At 43.3% G+C, this 18,439-nt stretch overlaps 1 protein-coding gene across 1 annotated transcript in view; it reads left to right on the forward strand.

Moving 5' to 3' along the window:
• The first annotated feature begins 222 nt into the window (after positions 1–222).
• The window catches only part of MPC1 (mitochondrial pyruvate carrier 1), a 19,464-nt gene continuing 1,247 nt past the window's right edge, over positions 223–18,439 (forward strand). Inside the window, exons 1-3 of the mRNA XM_024205916.3 lie at positions 223–495; positions 10,861–10,864; positions 14,304–14,400. Coding sequence (XP_024061684.1) covers positions 425–495; positions 10,861–10,864; positions 14,304–14,400 — 172 coding nt within the window. The 5' untranslated portion in view covers positions 223–424. The remainder of the gene's footprint in view (positions 496–10,860; positions 10,865–14,303; positions 14,401–18,439) is intronic.

Consider the following 18,439-nt stretch of genomic DNA (forward strand, 5'->3'; position numbering starts at 1 on the left):
TGGAGACGGAATAAGGGGGGGGTACATTGACCAATAGGAGACAAGCAGCCACCTGCCAACAGCCAATAGCGGCTGAGAAACTCGCTGCTTTGCTCTGCGCGGGCGATATCAGCTTCTTAGCATTTGGTTTGGAGCTTTTACGACGTCACGCTCCCTCCTCCCACCGCGCTACTTTACGCATCCGCTCTCCTCCTCCTCCGAGGCTGGGTAGGGGGCGGGGTGACAGGGGCCAATGAACGGCCAGAGCGCCATGGCGACGGAGGCGCTGCCGTAAAGCTATAGCCTAGGGGCGTCGCGCGGAGCCGGTTTGACCCCAGTGCCGGGGGCAGTTGTCATTGGAGTTGGGGACGCGGAGCGTGTGTGGTGATCGCCGCTGCGCTCCCTGCCTCCTTACCCGCCCGGCGCCCGACACCCCCCTGCCGCCATGGCGGGGGTGCTGGCCCGCAAGGCCGCGGACTATGTGCGGAGCAAGGACTTCAGGGACTATCTGATGAGGTGAGAGCGGCGGGGGCCGGCTGGGCGCGGCGCTGCCCTGCAACTGTCCGCCCTGCCGCGCGCGGGGGCTGCTGTGGGCCGTTTAACGGGCCTTTCGGCTGGGTCCCTGCGGGCTCGCCGCGGCCTGTCACGCTCTGACTGTGGCGCTCACGAGCGGCTCCTGCCACAGCCCCGCAGTGCGAGGGGGCTGCTCGGCCGCGCGGTGACTGACCCAGACCTGCCCAGCTATACGCCCTGCTGGCCTCCGGGGCAGGCCCAGCTGTGTCCGTGGACGAATGCTGCCTTTAACGTCGCGAGTTTGGGTCAAGGCGGTGGTGTTCCCACAGCCACCGAGAAACCCCTTTCCTCCGCGTAACGTGCGCCTGCGTAGCCAGGCTGGTGCGGCTCCCATCCCGTTGGCATGTGTCGCTGATTCGCTGCGTCCCATGGCCAATCGCAGTGGGGAACTGGCCTCATTTACAGCAAAGCGCTCTGTGTTGTTAAAGCAGCAACATCAATGCCTGCTCCGTTTTCTCGTGTATAAATCTATCGTAATTTGAGTCATGCGACACTCAAAGGAGCACAAAGTATACTATAAAAACAGGCTACAGAAACCTTGCAACGTTTTGCTTACCCTTTTTTAATGGATGGGCAATTTAATTATTGCTGTCATCGTGGTTAAGATGGGGGTGTAGCAGTAGCATTTGTGTTAGGGCAGATAAACTGTCACGTCAGTTTTACAAGGCAAAAATGGTATATGCTCGTACTTTATGATGCAGGCTCTAATTATATAAGCATAAAGAGGCCAAATGAAAGTTTTACTGGCAACCTTAATCAAGGCAATTCTTGAATTTTGAGTGATTGACTTTGCAAACTTAATGTTTTTATAATGTTTTTGTATATAATTTCTTATCTTTAAAAAAAAAAAAACACCTCCAACAGCTGGAGCCATATTCATCCCCAACTTGGGTCATCAACTGGGTTTGGACCTTTAGAGCCACATTACATACATAGGTGTTGCAACTAGAGGTACAGGGGGTGCTGCAGCACCCCAAACCCAAAGTGGTTTCAATTATATACAGGATTACAGTTCGGTTCAGTGGCCTACATCACCCCTGCTATAAAAATTGTTCCATCGCCTGAGGTTACATACTTCTACCACTTGAGCTGATAGAGTAACTATTAGATGATAAACAGCCTACTACACCTATGTGGACCAACCACTAGAAGTTGTGAATTACACACTTTGCCAGGGGATTTCTCAGCTATTTGCTAACAGCAGAGGAATGTAGAGTCTTGGGTGTCATAGATTCAATTTCAGGTTTTGGAGGGGAATGTTACAATTAGACTCTTGTGTGCCCCACCTTTTCTTCTTGTAGCCACTCAGTACTCAAATAGAGTGGCTTCCTTCTTCTCTTCATTGCCTGTCACCAGCTGAATTTACAGGAAAGAGTCTCCTTGAACTCAGTTCCTGTGTTTAGTGCCACAGTGGCTTACAGCAGCTGTGAGGAGCAATTTCTGTGAGGTCCTGCTCAGCCCCTGCAGTTCTGGGGTGGAGTGTGGCTAGTAAAAATGGAGTCCTCGTAGCCTTTAACTCCCAGAATCTAACAAGTCTCTACTGAGCATATGTGGGGTTTGTGGGTTTTTGTTTTTTTTTTTCCCCCCAGAGGCTCATAACTTGGCCAAATTTGAGTGAATTTTCATGGGGACAGCATAGGGCATAGATCCCTGACATCACGGCAACCCTGCCACTTCCTTCCAAATTTCAGATTCTTGTGACAAAGCATGGAGGTGCTAGAGCTTATCAACAAAATGGTTGTAAGAATTTTTTTAACACTGGCAAAACAGTGAAATATTTTTCCTATTAATCTTATTTTCAGAAATACTGAATTATTTTGACTTAAAATAATTTTTTTTAAAAATCTTTTGTCCGCTTGAGGCACACAAAGACCAGAGGAAATTTCAGCCCAAATGATTTAAGTTTGGCAAAGTTATAAGTAAGTGAAAACAGAGTCGTATAATGGTAAGTGTCAGGCAATTTTAACTCAGGAACCAGCTCTGCTTATAATATTTTCTCAATTCTAATGTTGCTTGGTGTCAAGCAAGCACAAAAGACCACATAATTGTTGCTCAAAGGAACTTTCTGTCTAGTATAGACACAAGCAAGCATAATATACAGGAGATGGTGCAAGCCGTGGTGGAGAAATCTTGTAGTAATCAACATTTAGGCTTTGTGGGAGAAAAGGAGATTTGGCGCCTGCTAAAGCAAGTGCAAACAGAAAGGGTAGATGAAAAGTGTGAAGACATGAAGAATTCCAAGACAACAATAAGGAGACTATTTGAGTCAAAGCAAAATGAGGGAGAGTAGGAAAAAATGGGAGCAGACATGTAGGCATGGCTAGATATAACTCAAGGACTCCAAAGGTTTTCAGTACAATATATTTCATCTAACACTATCCTGTGAGATTGGAAGTGTCCAGTTGTGCTAGTTATAACAGAATTGAACTTGGAGCTGGAGCATGTATCTATCTAATGTAAATGTCTGTCATGTACATATCTAATAAAACACTGATCTGATTTCTTTTTTAATGGACAAAAGAGACAGATATTCATTGTGATCAGTCATCCCACCTTAAGAACATTACCCGTGCCACATTCCAAGATGTAGGAACATTTATTTTTCTTGCAAAAAAGATGGCTGGGGGTTGTTGGTTTTTTCTCCAGTTATTTTAAAGGCTTACCGGTCTGGAAGGAACTTGCTAAACAGGATACCATATTCTTCCAAATCTTAATTTCTTTAGTGTTTCAAAGGGCTCTAGTTTCATGGAATGTGTTGATTTCTACATACAAATGATACTTATTCGATCCTATCTCTTACTGAATTAGTCTTGGTTAGATTTTTACAGTTTTAGTGCACTGGAAGTTTCTTTTTAAGTTGATTATTTTGTCCAGTGTGTATTTATAAGCACCACTTTGTATGAACACTGTTTCTTGTCTTACTGGGAGCCTTTAACAGTGATCTTGATTCCAAAGATTGAAGTTGAAGAATTGCGAAGACTCAAAGGATACCAGCCAAAAATCTCCATTTTAGCCATGACACAGGAAAAATACCCCCCCACACCTCTCCCCAAAAAATCATACCTTCAAATTGTGTTGTCTTCCTAGGCTCCTTTTCCAAATTGGCTTTCCTGGAGAAGGTTACCTGTCTATCTTCCTCTTACAGGGATAGCAACATATCATGGGGCATTTAGATGGATTATGACTGAGACAACAACTCTGCATGTCATAAAAGTGCATCTGTAAATGCATTTTAAATCAGGCTCATTTAATGGGTAAAATGTTTAAATTCATAGTGGGTTTTTTTCCAATCCTATACCCACAATTCACTTTTGACAGACAAACTTAGTGCCTCATATGTCTCAAAGATAGATGTTGATTCTAAATACTGTAATATAACAAGCCATCCTATTAAGCTGTGTTCTAAGTATGTAATCAGTTGATTCAACAGATGCTATAACAACTCTTAAGTTCTGGTTTCTCTGAAATGATTATTAAATGGGGATCTAGATGCCTGTATGTCCAATTATATTTGCACAATTGACCATCAGTTTTTTACCTACATTTTTTTTTCCAATGCATCCATAATAGGAATGTAAGCCACAGATAGATCTTTTGCGGTACCTGTTGATTAGTAATATTCTTAGATTTGAAGACAGTGGATTATCATTTGAATGCTTGGTGACTGAAAATAGCTGGTTCGGAGCTTAAAGGTGTGATTAGTATGTATCTGAGGGTATGTCTACACTGGCAAGTTTCTGCACCACATGTTATACCATTTTTATTAAAACACTGGAATTAAACCACTGTTGCGTGTCCACACTGCTCCTTGTGATGGTGGAGCACATCCACATTAGCAGCTTTTGCAACGGCAAAGACAACAGTGCATTGTGGTAGCTATCCCACTGTACAATTGGCCACAGGGTGCTTTGGGAAGCATTTGCAATGCCTAATGGGGCAGATACAGGGTCCTATGATTCAAGTTTCCCAATCCCATTGTTCCATGGGCATCCTACTACATTGCCACCTGCTTTTCAACTGGGGGGGAGCGTGTTACAGGGAGTGTGTGTGTATATTGATGGGGGGGGAAGAGACAGTGTGTTTTGGGGGACAGAGAGTGTATCAGCATGCTATATTGTAAGTTCAGACAGTGGCAGGAAGCAACCAGTCCTGAGGCAGGGGGTGGGGGAAACGCTGACATCAGTCTCTCTCTCTCTCTCACATCTCACACACACACACTCACACACAGGCACACACACCTTTGTGTTCAACAGGATGAGCATTCCACATTAATGGTTTGCTTTGTGTCCCAGAGTAGATTAGCACAGCACGCAAGGGGTGCTTTGGAAGGGGACGAGTGCATGTCTCCAGGGCAGAGGCGTTCAAAACAATTAGCAGAGCAGTCACTTGAGGTATTATGGGACAGCTCCGGAGGCCAATTACAGCACAGAAAGTAATCAAGTGTCTACACTGGCAATAGAGCACTGGAGCCTCTGCGCAAATACTCTTATGACTCTCGTTGCAGTGGAGGTTTTTTTGCAGCACTGCAACTGAGGAGTTTCTGCGCACAAAGTGGCTTGGCAGTGTGTACATGTCTGCAGTTTGAGCGCAAAAAGCTACTTTACTGCGCAGAAACTTGCCAGTGTAGACAAGCCCTGAACCACTGGCAGAAAGACTCAGTTGCCTAGCATTTCTTGCATCACTGAAATGAACATTGCAAAAAAAAGTTCTAATAAAATTGTTGCTTTTAATTTCTCCACCGCAGAGATGCCCTGCAGGTATTGTAAATACAAATGGATTTTTTTTCCGCACTAGTTAGGATTCTGAAGTAGCTGGGATCCATTGTACAGGAGTATGCTTTGAAAATCTTCTAAAAAGTTTTGGAGTCTGTATCTCTTGTAGCTAAACATTGCAGTAGCAGTCCCATGATCTAATATAATTAGGGGTTGTTTTGAAGCAGATTTGTTCCATTCCTTGCAAAGCATGAACAGTTTTATTAACTCAGGTCATTTAAAATGTGACTAGAAATCCTAGTGGTATATTTGACTTGCATTTAAACAGAGATGCAATCCCCTTTTCAAAAGACTGCTCTTACTTTCAGTGACAAAATTATGAACTGGGACTAATTGTTTTTGACCTTCAGTCCTCCTTGTTGATAAATTTTTAAGCAAGAAGTGTACTTCAAAGTAAGCTCTTCAAAATGTGCACATAAAATATGTACACTTTGGCAGAAGTTGAAGGACATTGACTTGTAGAACTCAAAGAACCTCTTTCTTGCCTGTAGTTTAGTCACAATCTTTGTCGCTTTCACTCTTATAATTCTAAACTAAGAATTCAGAGTTGTTTGGATGGACTTGGCTTTTGGGAGAGGAACCCATCTCTTGTGCAATGTCTCCTGAATGCTACCCATCTACTATTCAGATCTTTCTCTCTCCAGCAGCTGTGTAACATAGAGCCATATAGAAAGGTTCTCCTGAGTGGGGCAAACACAATTTGGAAATGTTTTGGGGACTAGTCATCAAGGGATTGAAGGATTTCTTTCTTGCCTTTGCAAAAGGCTAAAATTCCTGCCATGTCACTAACCTGTTAAAATAATCCTAGCTATCACTCCTCCAAATAGACTGTCCTCAGCCTTCCCACTTTCAAAGAGGCTGAAAGTAAAGTTTCTTAGTAGAATGGTACCTCTGGTCACCAGGACAAATCATTGTAGCTGTGTAAGGTATTGCTTCCTCACCTCTGGGGGTTGCAATATCTGTGGTCCCAATTTGTGCAGACCTGGAACAAGGAGTTAAAAATCTAGTGACAGCCCAGCTATAAATGGTAAGGGCTGAGACTACCAATGTTCTCCTCCTGCAATTTAGGAAACTGATTGCATGAGAGACTGAGGGGTGCCAGGTGAGAGCCACTTCCTGAGCTGTACCTGGGCCTCATCTACAACTCAGGACAGCTCAGTGTGAGGCACTATTAAAAGCCAGCAGAGCACCATTGATTGTCTGGTAGGATTTTATAATACACTATTGTTCATGATTGATAGAGTGGCCCCTAAAATACCCTCTTTCCTGGCTTTGTCTCATGGATCATCATGGCTTATAGATGACCCACGACAGACATAGCAGGAGGGGGAGGAAATGACACATTTTCCATTTATGCTTAGCCAAGGCAGTTGAGACAGTTGCTGGTGAATGTGTATGCTTGCTATAGTCATTTCATGCCTCTGTCACCTTGACTAGTTCACTGTAATATACTTATTAATATTAATAAAAACACTGACCCAGGAACCTATCCTTGCAACAAAGCCCGATGCCAACTCTGTCCACATATCTATTCAAGTGACATCATCATAGGACCTAATCACATCAGCCATGCCATCAAGGATTCGTTCACCTGCACATCTACCAATGTGATATATGCCATCATGTGCCAGCAATGCCCCTCTGCCATGTACATTGGCCAAACCGGACAGTCTCTACGCAAAAGAATATATGGACACAAATCTGACATCAGGAATCATAACATTCAAAAACCAGTAGGAGAACACTTTAACCTGTCTGGTCACTCAGTAACAGACCTGAGGGTGGCAATTTTGCAACAGAAAAGCTTCAAAAACAGACTCCAATGAGAAACTGCTGAACTTCAATTGATATGCAAACTAGATACAATCAACTTAAGCAGGGCCGGCTCCAGGCACCAGCCCACCAAGCATGTGCTTGGGGCGGCGCCTGGAGGGGGGCGGCGCGGTGGGGCGCTCCCGCCCGAGAGTGGGGCCGCAACTGGGCTCGCCGCCCTCCCCGCGGCGCTCCGGCCGCTGGGGAGAGCGGAGCCCCAGCGGGCTCGCCGCCCTCCCCCCCGGCACTCCGGCCAGTCGGGGAGAGCGGAGAGCCCCGGCCGGGCTCGCCGCCCTCCCCCTGGCGCTCTGGCCGGTCGGGGATTGCGGGCCCGCGGCCGGGCTCGGCACCCTTCTCTGCCGCGCTGGGGGGGGCGGCGGGTGGCTTTTTTGCCTAGGGAGGGCCTAGGGCGGCAAAAAAGCCAGAGCCGGCCCTGAACTTAAGCTTGAATAGAGACTGGGAATGGCTGAGCCATTACAAACATTGAATCTATCTCCCCATGTAAGTATTCTCACACTTCTTATCAAACTGTCTGTACTGGGCTATCTTGATTATCACTTCAAAAGTTTTCTTTTCTCTTACTTAATTGGCCTCTCAGAGTTGGTAAGACAACTCCCACCTTTTCATGCTCTCTGTATGTGTATATATATCTCCTCAATATATGTTCCATTCTATGCATCCGAAGAAGTGGGCTGTAGCCCACGAAAGCTTATGCTCTAATAAATTTGTTAGTCTCTATAAGGTGCCACAAGTACTCCTGTTCTTTTAGTAATATACTTGAAACCTTCAGGAAGCTTAAGCTAGTACAGAATGTGCCTGACTGCTTGCCAGTCTTACAAAATGCACCTATTGCCAGTGCTCTAAATTGCTCTGGCTACCATGTTGGTTTAAATGTAGGGCTTGTCTACCTGAACAATTAGAGCATGGCAAGCTGGAGTGTGACTCTACCTTGCACCAGTGGCCCGTGATTTAACTGTCCTGCTGATGTGTGTTTACTGAGCACTTTGAGCTAGTCCCCTTTGAAATGGGACTAGCTGAGAGCATCTTAACAAACTGTTAATGCACATCAGCAGGACATTTAAATCATGGGCCACTGGTGCAAGGTAGAGTGACACCCCAGCTTGCCATACTCTAATTGTTCAGGTAGATAAGCCCTTAGAAATCCCTAAAAGGAGCAGCTAGGAATTTAAGGGCTAGTCTACACTGGCAACACTAAAGCGCTGCTCTGGCAGCGCTTTAACATGGCTTTTATGGTCGCGGCAGAGTGCTGGGAGAAAGCTCTCCCAGCACTTTTTTTAAACACCTCCATGAGGGGCATAGCTACCAGTGCTGGGAGCATGGCCTACACTGGCACTTCACAGCTCTGAAACTTGTGGCACTCAGGGGGGTGTTTTTTTCACATCTCTGAGTGAGAAAGTTGCAGCGCTGTAAATTGCCAGTGTAGACAAGCCCTAAGCCTGACCTGTCGTGACTAACCATATAGTGCTCTCTCAGGAGAAGAGGGGCTTTGCTTTTGAGGGGTTGCACTTACCTTTGTGGAGATGGCTAACTGGGGATATAACCATTATACTTAAGGAACAAGAATATACTGCAGTCTAATTACATCTAAGAATGGAGAGATTACCACATCTGTTCGTGAAACTGATCTGTTCTTGGCTGCAAAGCACTGGGCTAAATATGTGCTTGCTTTTGAAGGAAGAGTTTGTATAACCTTGGTTTTTCATATTCCTCCCACAGTGGTAGCTGTCCCAAGGGCACATGAACAACAATGATTTGGTTGGGGGGAAAGAATCTCCCCCATCTGGACAGGTTGTGAGTTCCACTGTTAAAATAACAGTATTTTAGACCCTGTTTCAAACTGGATTTAATTGGCATTAAACTCCCATTAAAATATAGACTTAAAGTCTGAGAGTTCTTTTAACTGGCTTGATTAGCAATGTTTCCACAAATATAGCTAAACATACATTGTAATTGTGTTTTCATGAAAATGGCAATTACTGCCATCACTGCAACTGTCAAAAAATGGACTAGATTCATCCTGATGTAACTGCTCTTCAGTGGAGTCAGGTGGAGATTGGCTCAATGACTGTTGATTATGCAGACCAGTGGGGAAAACACATAAGCTACACAGTCATAAAGCTAACAAATTTGTATCATATGTACTAAAATGCAGCTTACTAAAAAAGTCTAAGTGGTTTATGAAGCATTCTCTCATGTCATATTTTAAAAAACCTCGTATACTCAGCAGCCCAATAATAAGTTACTGTGGGGCATAGTCACAGGAGTGCACTTGCAGCATGTTGAATCGTCCAGTGAGCATGGTTACAAAATGGAAGAACTCTAGAAATAATGGTGAAAACATTCCTCTGGCGATTATACTGAATATGCATTTAAAAGTAGAGGCTGACAATTTCAATATGCAGGGGTACATATTGGTCATGCACATACCTGTGCTAAGCTATTGCATTTAGACAGTGTCTCAAACTAATAAGTGTAGTGTCTTCAGAAACTTCTTACAGACTCTAATGTAAGAGTACAGAATTGTGAAATTGATTAGGGTAAAATTTGTGCATCTCAAGACAATGGATGGCAGTTTCTAATGCATGTTGGGTTTTGCCCTTTTATGTTCATCCTGAATCATGTAGCAGCAGACAGTCCCAAATATGTGCCAGCAGCTAGCATTGACCCAACCATATCATACTGTAGTACCTGAGTGTAATAGCCTTCAATTAAGTGTTTAGTGTGTCAAGCCATTGAAGTTTGTCAACATAGAGATTATGTACAATATAACTATGTTTTTAAGGTTGGGTCTCCTAAGCATTGTAACAGTGAAATCCTCATTGGCAACTTTCCCTGAACTAGAGGGTCAATTTGATCAGGGCCGGCTCCAGGCACCAGGCACCCAAGCTGGTGCTTGGGGCGGCACCTGGAGGGGGGCGGCGCGGCGCGGCGCTCCGGCCGCCGGGGAGAGCGGGGCCACAGCCGGGCTCGCCGCCCTCCCCCCGCGCCCTTCCCCCGGCCACCGGGGGGAGAGCCTAGCCCCCGCCGGGGATCGCCGCCCTGCCCCCGGCGCTCTGGCCGCTGGGGGGCGGGGGGAAGAGCCGAGCCCCAACCGGGGCTCGCCGCCCTCCCCCTGGGGCTCCGGCCGCCCCCCCCCCCTTCCGGCTCCGGCCGGAGGCTTTTTTGCCTGGGGCGGCAAAAAAACCAGAGCCGGCCCTGATTTGATTCTTGATTTCTTTATCAAAAGCAAATGCAACTTCTTTTATGATTTACATTAATTACTGCTTATTTGAATCCACCAGGAATAAAACCCTACACTTCATTATATTTTTTCTTAGTTTGTAGTTAGATGGAAGAGGCAGCCAGCCACATTGCTTTTAGAGCTCAGGCTTTTGCTACCCTCTTGATCTTAAAAAACTAGAGGTGAAATCCATTGAAGTCCATAGCAAAACTCCCACTTACCACAGTGGGACCAGGATCTCACCCTAGTACATTAGATGAGTGAAAAGACTATTTAGAGGGTAACATTTTTATTCTATCAAGACACTTGTTAGATATTTTCAGTTTTAGTACAATAACTTAATTGAGAAAAATTGCTGCAGCATTACTTATGTCTTCCACTTTTCCATTCAAGATCAGTAATTTGAAGGAAACTAACTCTCTTCTCTGCTCCTCTTTCATGCATTGTCTGAATGGTGAACCATAATGAACACTGACAACATAGTACGGTAAGAAAAAGCTTTTTCTACTTCGTTTCAGCTGTTTGTAATCTTTCTGTACTAGCATTGTTGTGAACTGACCTGACTCTATCTAAGGAGGTGCTTTGCTAACCTTCAGGACTGGTGAGTTAGTAAAAATTTTCCTCACCTCTGTACTCCCATGTGTATCAGGGTAACAATTCCCTCATGTAAGGACGACTAAAGCAGCTAAGGAATCACTTCAGAAAGATATGGGTTTCCTTCACAGCTCTCTGTCACTGTTTGCTAGGGGCATGGGATTGATTTAGAGCTCCATCTCTGACTACTGCACAGTCATGTGTTGTTGCTAGATGAATTGAATGTTTTATTTTTAACCATGTTTACTTCAGACAGTAAACAGCACAGTTCCACAGCTTTCACTCTAGACTTTCTCTGATGGTCCAGTTATCTTCATTACTGAATCTGGAAATCATGACTCACTATATTGTAGGATTCAGTGTACTTAGTTCTGTACTATGGCTGAATACATACTGACATAGAAGGCTATTCTAGTCTACTTCCCGTGTAGACTGAAGAAAGCCTGTACATGTGAAGTTTCACTTTATTGTATATCTATTGAATCCTCTTACTTTTTAGATGAAAAACATAAAACTTCTGAGGGAGTCGGACTGAATCGCTGAGAGGATTAGAAAGGGGATTGTGGAGCCTTTTACTTCTTGGTCTCCAGTTCAAATGTGGTCCAGATCAGTAGTGATTGAAAGTTACCATTTGATGGCAGATTAGTGATTTATGTGAAACAAGTTGAGTGCACTCTGACCTTTTTTCTAATGAACACCCCCATATCACAGTAATCATTGGACTTGGTACCTTTTGTAGGCAGTCTAATAAGGAATCAATTGCTGAATGAACATGAACTACCCTCCAGAACAAGAAGCTAGCATTAAGTCTCCTAAGGCTAAAACTGTTTTAAGGGTAGATGGACAGCCACTTTCCAGTGCTATCATTGTGTCAGTTCTCAAGCACTAAATTCCACTATTTTAAATGAATCCAAAGAAAACTGTAGAGGTTCTTAAAACAGTATTAGTGACAATATACAGTATGTGCAATTGCGATTACACTCAGAATTTGCTTAAAGTGATGCATTAGCAACATAACAGGTTTCAGAGTAGCAGCCGTGTTAGTCTGTATCCGCAAAAAGAACAAGAGTACTGGTGGCACCTTAGAGAGTAGCCCACGAAAGCTTATGCTCTAATAAATTTGTTAGTCTCTAAGGTGCCACTAGTACTCTTGTTCTATTAGCAACATAAACTTAGTTAGGAAGTGGACTGGAATGTACCTCTAGTCACACAGAGCTGTAGTTTTAAACAGAACATTGAAACTATTAAAATAACTTGGTTATATACAAGCTTCTCCCCCTCCCCCCCCACAATAACAGATCACTGTTGCTGAATTTCTGCTGCTGTGATTCTAGCTATTACAGCATATATCAACTTATATTGGTGTCTCAGAGTAAGTAGTAGGTGTCACTATACTACATATGCCTTCACCTAGACATTGCCATTAATATACAAATGAAATACCATAACTCAGAATGTTCTTGTTTGTGAGTAGTAATGGATTGGTTGGATTTTAATTAGTGATTCCTCATGCATTTTCTTTCCCTGTCAACTTTCATTTCTTCCACATTTTCAGTAGTAGAAATGGAAGTCTTTATAACTGCTCTAGTCTTGTACTGTCCTTCACAAGTAAATAGTGTCACGCTATTTAAACTTTTAAACTAAACTGTTCGGATAAAATTTTCAGAAGCGTCCAAGTCCCATTGTCAGGCACTTAAGTCACTTTTGGCAGTGTTACTTTGTGGTGGTTAGCCTTGCGACCTTAAACACATGAGGTCATGTCTCACTGTAGTAATGTAAAACTGCAAACCTTGCTAAAAAACAGCACGTAACTCAGCAAAACTGATCACGGGGATTATTTTAGTTGTTTTTTGTAAGCTTTCTAACTCTTTTCTCATACGTGGGCATCCACTAGTCTGAATACTGCTAATGAGTTAGATCTACTTATTCCACCACAGTAGAGGCAGTTTAGATTTTATCTTCCTTCCTTTGAGTTGGAGATGGAAGCAAAGCTGTCTCTATTCTAGTGCACAGGTAAAATCCACAAGCTCCTGTCCAGACCATTGGATGGCCCTCTGCATGAGAACTAAAATTACAAGTGAAGAAACCCATTTTCCCCCCTGCTTCTCTCCCCCATATACTTCCTTGTTCTGAATCACTGGAATATGTGTAATGTTAATCTTAAAATAGATGCAAAAGTGGTGTTTAATTGGCTGCAAAGAATTCCAGCTTTCACTTGCAAATAGGTATCCTAATCTTACTCCTTTTGGCCTTAGCAGTTAGCCAACTTGCTGGTCTTGTGTTTGTGGTTTTTATTAGGAGGAGAAATTCCTGGTAGGTATTTATTTGATGCAGTCATATTTTATTTATATAGAATGTACCTAAAATCCTGTTTTCCTGGACACAGTTCCAAGCCTCTTTCAGCCAGCACACTGCACCAAAGCTTTCTCTCTTACCTATTTCTCAAGATCATGCTCTGAGTTCTTATCTGGTTTTTTTGCTGCCTTTTCTCTGTTCCTGTGGTGTTTCTTCTTTCTTCTCTCATGCACATGCATGGATACACAGTTGGAAATAAATGCAGGGATAAGGGTTTGACTTATCAGACCCCCAGAAACTCCTTGAACTGCATGGCTCAGACACTGCCCAGACTTGTATGCTGTCTAGTCTTTGGGCAGTGGTTTTCCATTGTTTCAGCTACCACTAAACAAAAGTGCATTTAACTGTTCTCATTTACCTAAATGAAAGGTGGTTATTGCCCAACAGCTTCCACAATGTGGCATGATTGCCCGAAGCTCAGACCTGCTTGTTGGGAGCAATCTAGCCTCCAGCATAATGCTGGAATGCCCCCTTAAGTTAGTCACTGAGGGTTTTTTTCCCTGCCTTTTATATTGAATAATGGTTTGAAGAATTTTCTTGTGTGAACAAGATGCACTTTTTGTTTGCCTAGGTTGGCTATAGACTTTAGCATAAACATGAGGTTACAGTAGTGACCACAGAGTGGGTTCTGTTGCCACTTGACAGCCTGGGAAGAATGGTGTGTTCTGTCCTTGTTCCCCATGGGACAAACTATGCCAAACCCATCTACATGGGCTTGGGAAAGTGGGGAGGATTTTTTCCTGCAATGGAGAGGATTAGACCCTTATTTGACAAGAGGTGGTTTTGTTTTTTCTTCCACTTAAGTGTGCTTGAAAGCTGTCTCTATTCTAACTTGAAAGGAAGCTCTACCACACTACTCTTCCAGAACTTCCTCTCTTAAAAACATGTAAGAATAACATGTCGATGATAGCAGAAAAAAAATGAAATCTTTCAAAACTAAAGGATAAACTCTTTGCTTCCTTCCACTTTATTTACAGCACTTTTGGGGACCGGTAGCCAACTGGGGACTCCCTATTGCTGCTATTAATGACATGAAGAAATCTCCAGAGATCATTAGTGGCCGAATGACATTTGGTAAGAAACAGGGTTGAAATTGGGACAGACTTAAAATGTCAAACTACTTAAAGTCCATAAAAAAACTTTCCAAACGCTACACTTCAAGCACTAATTTTAGTTTAACATACCTGTAAACTGTCTTGTTGCATCTAAAATACTATGGATGTAAGTTTTAAAATGTAACTAGTGGCTTCTGGGTACTTTTTTGAGGTGCCCAACTTGAAACATCTTAAAGGGGGCAGATTTTTTTTCCAGAGGGTGGATTAGTGTAGATGGGGAGGCTCTGAAAAGTGTCTCAAGCGTGGGCATTCAGAATCAGTAGTTGCTTTAGAAAATTTAATCTCCTTTGTCTACTACTGTAAAATGTTAGTTCCTGAACATTTTCCTAACTTATTTCCAATGTTAACTTGGTACTGCCTCCCTCTTGTACCTGGGTTCTCACTGATGCTGCTTCTGTGTGGTATGGGATTTAAGTTACAATACTTGCCAACTGGAGAACCGAAAGGGAATGTCTTCTGAAGCTGCCTGCACCTTAATAACAGAATTAAATTGCCTTTAGAGAGTAACAACTGTCTATCAGAAGGTTTTCTACAAATGCAAGGGAGCTACAATCACTCTTTAAAACTTCTCTATACCGTTCATTCACTCTGCGTTCTGTTCAGAAGATTTGCTGCTAGGAAATGCAAGGATAGTTTCATTTAAACACTTGCTTCTGCTTTCCTTCTGACATATTGGATTTCCTTTCTTCTTGCATGATAAAAATAAAACCAAACAAAAATCCTTTTTAATCACCAAGAGAGAGTTTGCAGTGGAGAATCCAAGCAGAGGGAAGCACCTATCCCAGAGTTCAGGCGTCTATCTCAGAGGGGGAGGAGTTAGTACACACCTCTCAGTTTGGCATTTCCCATTAGCTAGTTTAGGCTGGCTTTTGTGAATCCTTTTTAAGTTTAATATACAGCTCTTACTTACATAATGACATTTATATTAGCCAAAGTATAGTGCCTTCCACTTAATTTGTTCAATAGTCTTTTGAGCAGATTCCCCCCAAAGCAAAAATGTGCTGCTTATAACAGAAAATATGACTTCTACCCATTTAATTTGATTGCTTCAAACAAGTATTATTGGATAATTTAGTCACTGCCTCTTGAACATTACTCTCAAGATGGCCAGTATTGCTTACTGAGATGGAAGACCCCTTTGTAGGGCTTTGGAACGGTGCTCCGGCTCCGCTCCAGCTCCAGGCAAAAACCTGCAGCTCCACTGCTCTGGAGCTGCTCTATGCTCCAGCTCCGGGCTCCGCTCCAAAGCCCTGCCCCTTTGGGCATTGTTACTGACATAAACACTGCTTTGTGCATTCTAGGTGGCCGTTGCTTAAACTAGCCAATGGGAAATGCCAAACTGAGAGGTGTTTACTAACCCCTGCCCCTCTGAGATAGATGCCTGAACTCTGGGATAGGTGCTTCCCTCTGCTTGGGATTCTCCATTGCAAACCCTCTCTTGGTGCTAGATGCCTGTTTAGCAAGAAGATGGGGGAGAAAGGAGGAGGAAAAGGACCTCTCTCATAACTTTTAGCCAGGGGTGTCATTTCAGAAAAAATTGGGGGAGGGGGAGACTGTTTAACGTATAGAAGGTTGTGTGATTATATTGCATTCTGCAAGATCTCGGGGTTGGGAGGGAACGGCTCCCCTTGCCCCATAGCAAATGATGTCCCTTCTTTTAGCCTAGCGGTTTGGGTACTCACCTGTGATGTGGGAGACCCCTTGCTTCAAATCCCCCTTGCAAATGAGGGGGAGAAGGGACTTGAACTGGGCTCTGACACTTCTCATGTGAGTGCCCTAACCACTGGGCTATGGGATAGTCTGATGTGGGGGCACCATCAAAGTCTCCTATTGAAGTGGTTCCACTTTGGATAAATAATTTTTAAAAGTCATTGGAGCAGGGGATTCGATCCTGGGTTTTCCACCTCCCAAGTGAGTGCTTTAACTACCAGGCTACAGTCATTCCCATGCTCACTCGTTCTTTCCCCTGCCCCCATGATAATTTTTTAAATTATCCAGAGTGGAACAGTTTCAACAGGAAAGACTGAGGCACCTAGTACGTGAGGTAGTGTAGTCATGGTCGCATGGACAGCAGTGAGTGTTGGCACTGGCTAGGTGCCCCAAGTACTTATCCACAGGGTCTGGCAGCTTTGTACTCAGGGCTGTTAGCCCATGTCTCTACTCTCTGCTTTCCATGCTACCCTGGCTACGCTATCTTTAGCACACTAGCTTGATGAGAGCTGACACAAGTATGTCCACTGGAGCTGGGAATCGCACCCCTAGCTCAAAGCATAGACGTAGCCTCTGAGAGTCCCATATCAGAATGTCCCATTGCCCAGTGGTTAGGGCACTCACTTGAGAGGTCGCAAATCCCTGCTCAAATCACTTCTCCCCCTCACGTGCAGTGGGGATTTATGTAAGATCACCTATAGGGGCTTCAGCCAGTACACAAGCTCTGAATGCATCAGATTGGGCCCTGCAGACAAGTTAGGTGGAGGAACGCCTATCTTCCTGCAGTTGGTGAATCGCTCTAGGGCTTAGGCAGCCAGATGCCTGGCGTGGGTCTGCAGTGCGCATGCTCAGTGGCAAAAACATAGGTGCCTAGAGAATTTTTACTGCAAAAACTTAGGTGCTGAGCAAGTTTAGGTGCCTACAGCAACCAGGGGCAGCTGAGTGGGAGTTTTATGAAACCCGTGGGGCCTGATTCTGGGTTTTTAGATGTCTCAAGAGGAAATTGCCACTTTTAATCTAGCCCATGCTGCAGAAATTGATAAATAAAACACATCACTTCCTTTCCATCTTCACAGTGGAATTGCCTTGTCCTAAGCAACTAATGAAAAGGGATATTTTGAAGTGTAACTTTGTTCAGCCTTTAGAGTCCCCTTACTATATAGTTGATGCTGGGTACTTAAAATTTTATTGCATTTACTGTACATGTTTTGCAAGGTCTTCGTTTTGCACAGGTAAAATAGATGTTTCAGGCCAATGTTGAAACTAACCATCTTCTCCATATAGTGAAATAGTACATTCCAAGTGGGATGGAAGCTTAAACATCCATTTAGGTTTTGGGAGGATTTTTAAATAGTGAAATTACACAACTCTTCAAATATTTTGCCAAAGAACTTTGCTCTATCAAATATATGTACACTACAACACAATGTTTAGTTAGCTAGTTCAGTTTCAACTTAGTACCTGTTTACAAGCAGAAGGTTATATGACTGTTAAGAAATAGTTTTGTTTACAATGTTTGATGCTGCAGTCATCCTCCAGTACTATTACAAAGGTTAGTAGGTGAGTGTTTCTCCCCACAAAGCGTTATTTTTGCTACAAGTTTGAATGAGTTGCTTTCATTTTGTAGAAATTTTTTTCTTCCTTCTTCCAAATTTTCTGCTAGAAATGCAAATGATTCTCTTAAAATATAAGGCTTTTCCCTTCTGAGACAAGGTCTGTTGTCCTATTGTCACAGAGCTATTTCACGGGGGCTCACAAAACGTTTTCTTGCATCTGAATTTCCATCAAAAACTGAAAGTTTACACTACAGTAAAAATTTATTTTCCTTACCCTAAGAGCACTTAAATGGAGATTAAAATTGTTAATCATTTGCATGTCTACCTTAAGTTAGAATTTCCCTTGTAAGTTATCATTTGGAAAATGTGTAGGGCTTTTTACAAGGGGAGCGTTAGTTGCTTTTAAAAATACTTAGTCCTTTCCTAGCAAGAACCATATTTAAATAGGGTAAGAATTAGATTTTAAATAAGGTTCTTGCTAGGAATGTGCCAATAGATTCAAGTTTGTGAGGGCCTTATTTATTTAGGGCCTGATCCAACTCCCATTGGAATCAATATTGACTGCAATAGGAGATGGATTTGGACCCTGAACTGAAGATGCTTTGGTAACTTGCAAAACAGACAATTTATAGAATTGTTTGCCTCTGTTGAGGTGCTGCCATAGTAAAGGAGAAATGCATTCAGTAGTTGCTAAATAGTGGTTTGCCATGAAATGGTGTCTTAACAATTAGA

This window comes from Terrapene carolina, unplaced genomic scaffold, assembly GCF_002925995.2.
Source record: "Terrapene carolina triunguis isolate 2854851 unplaced genomic scaffold, T_m_triunguis-2.0 Scaffold85, whole genome shotgun sequence".
Taxonomy (NCBI): Eukaryota; Metazoa; Chordata; order Testudines; family Emydidae; genus Terrapene; species Terrapene triunguis.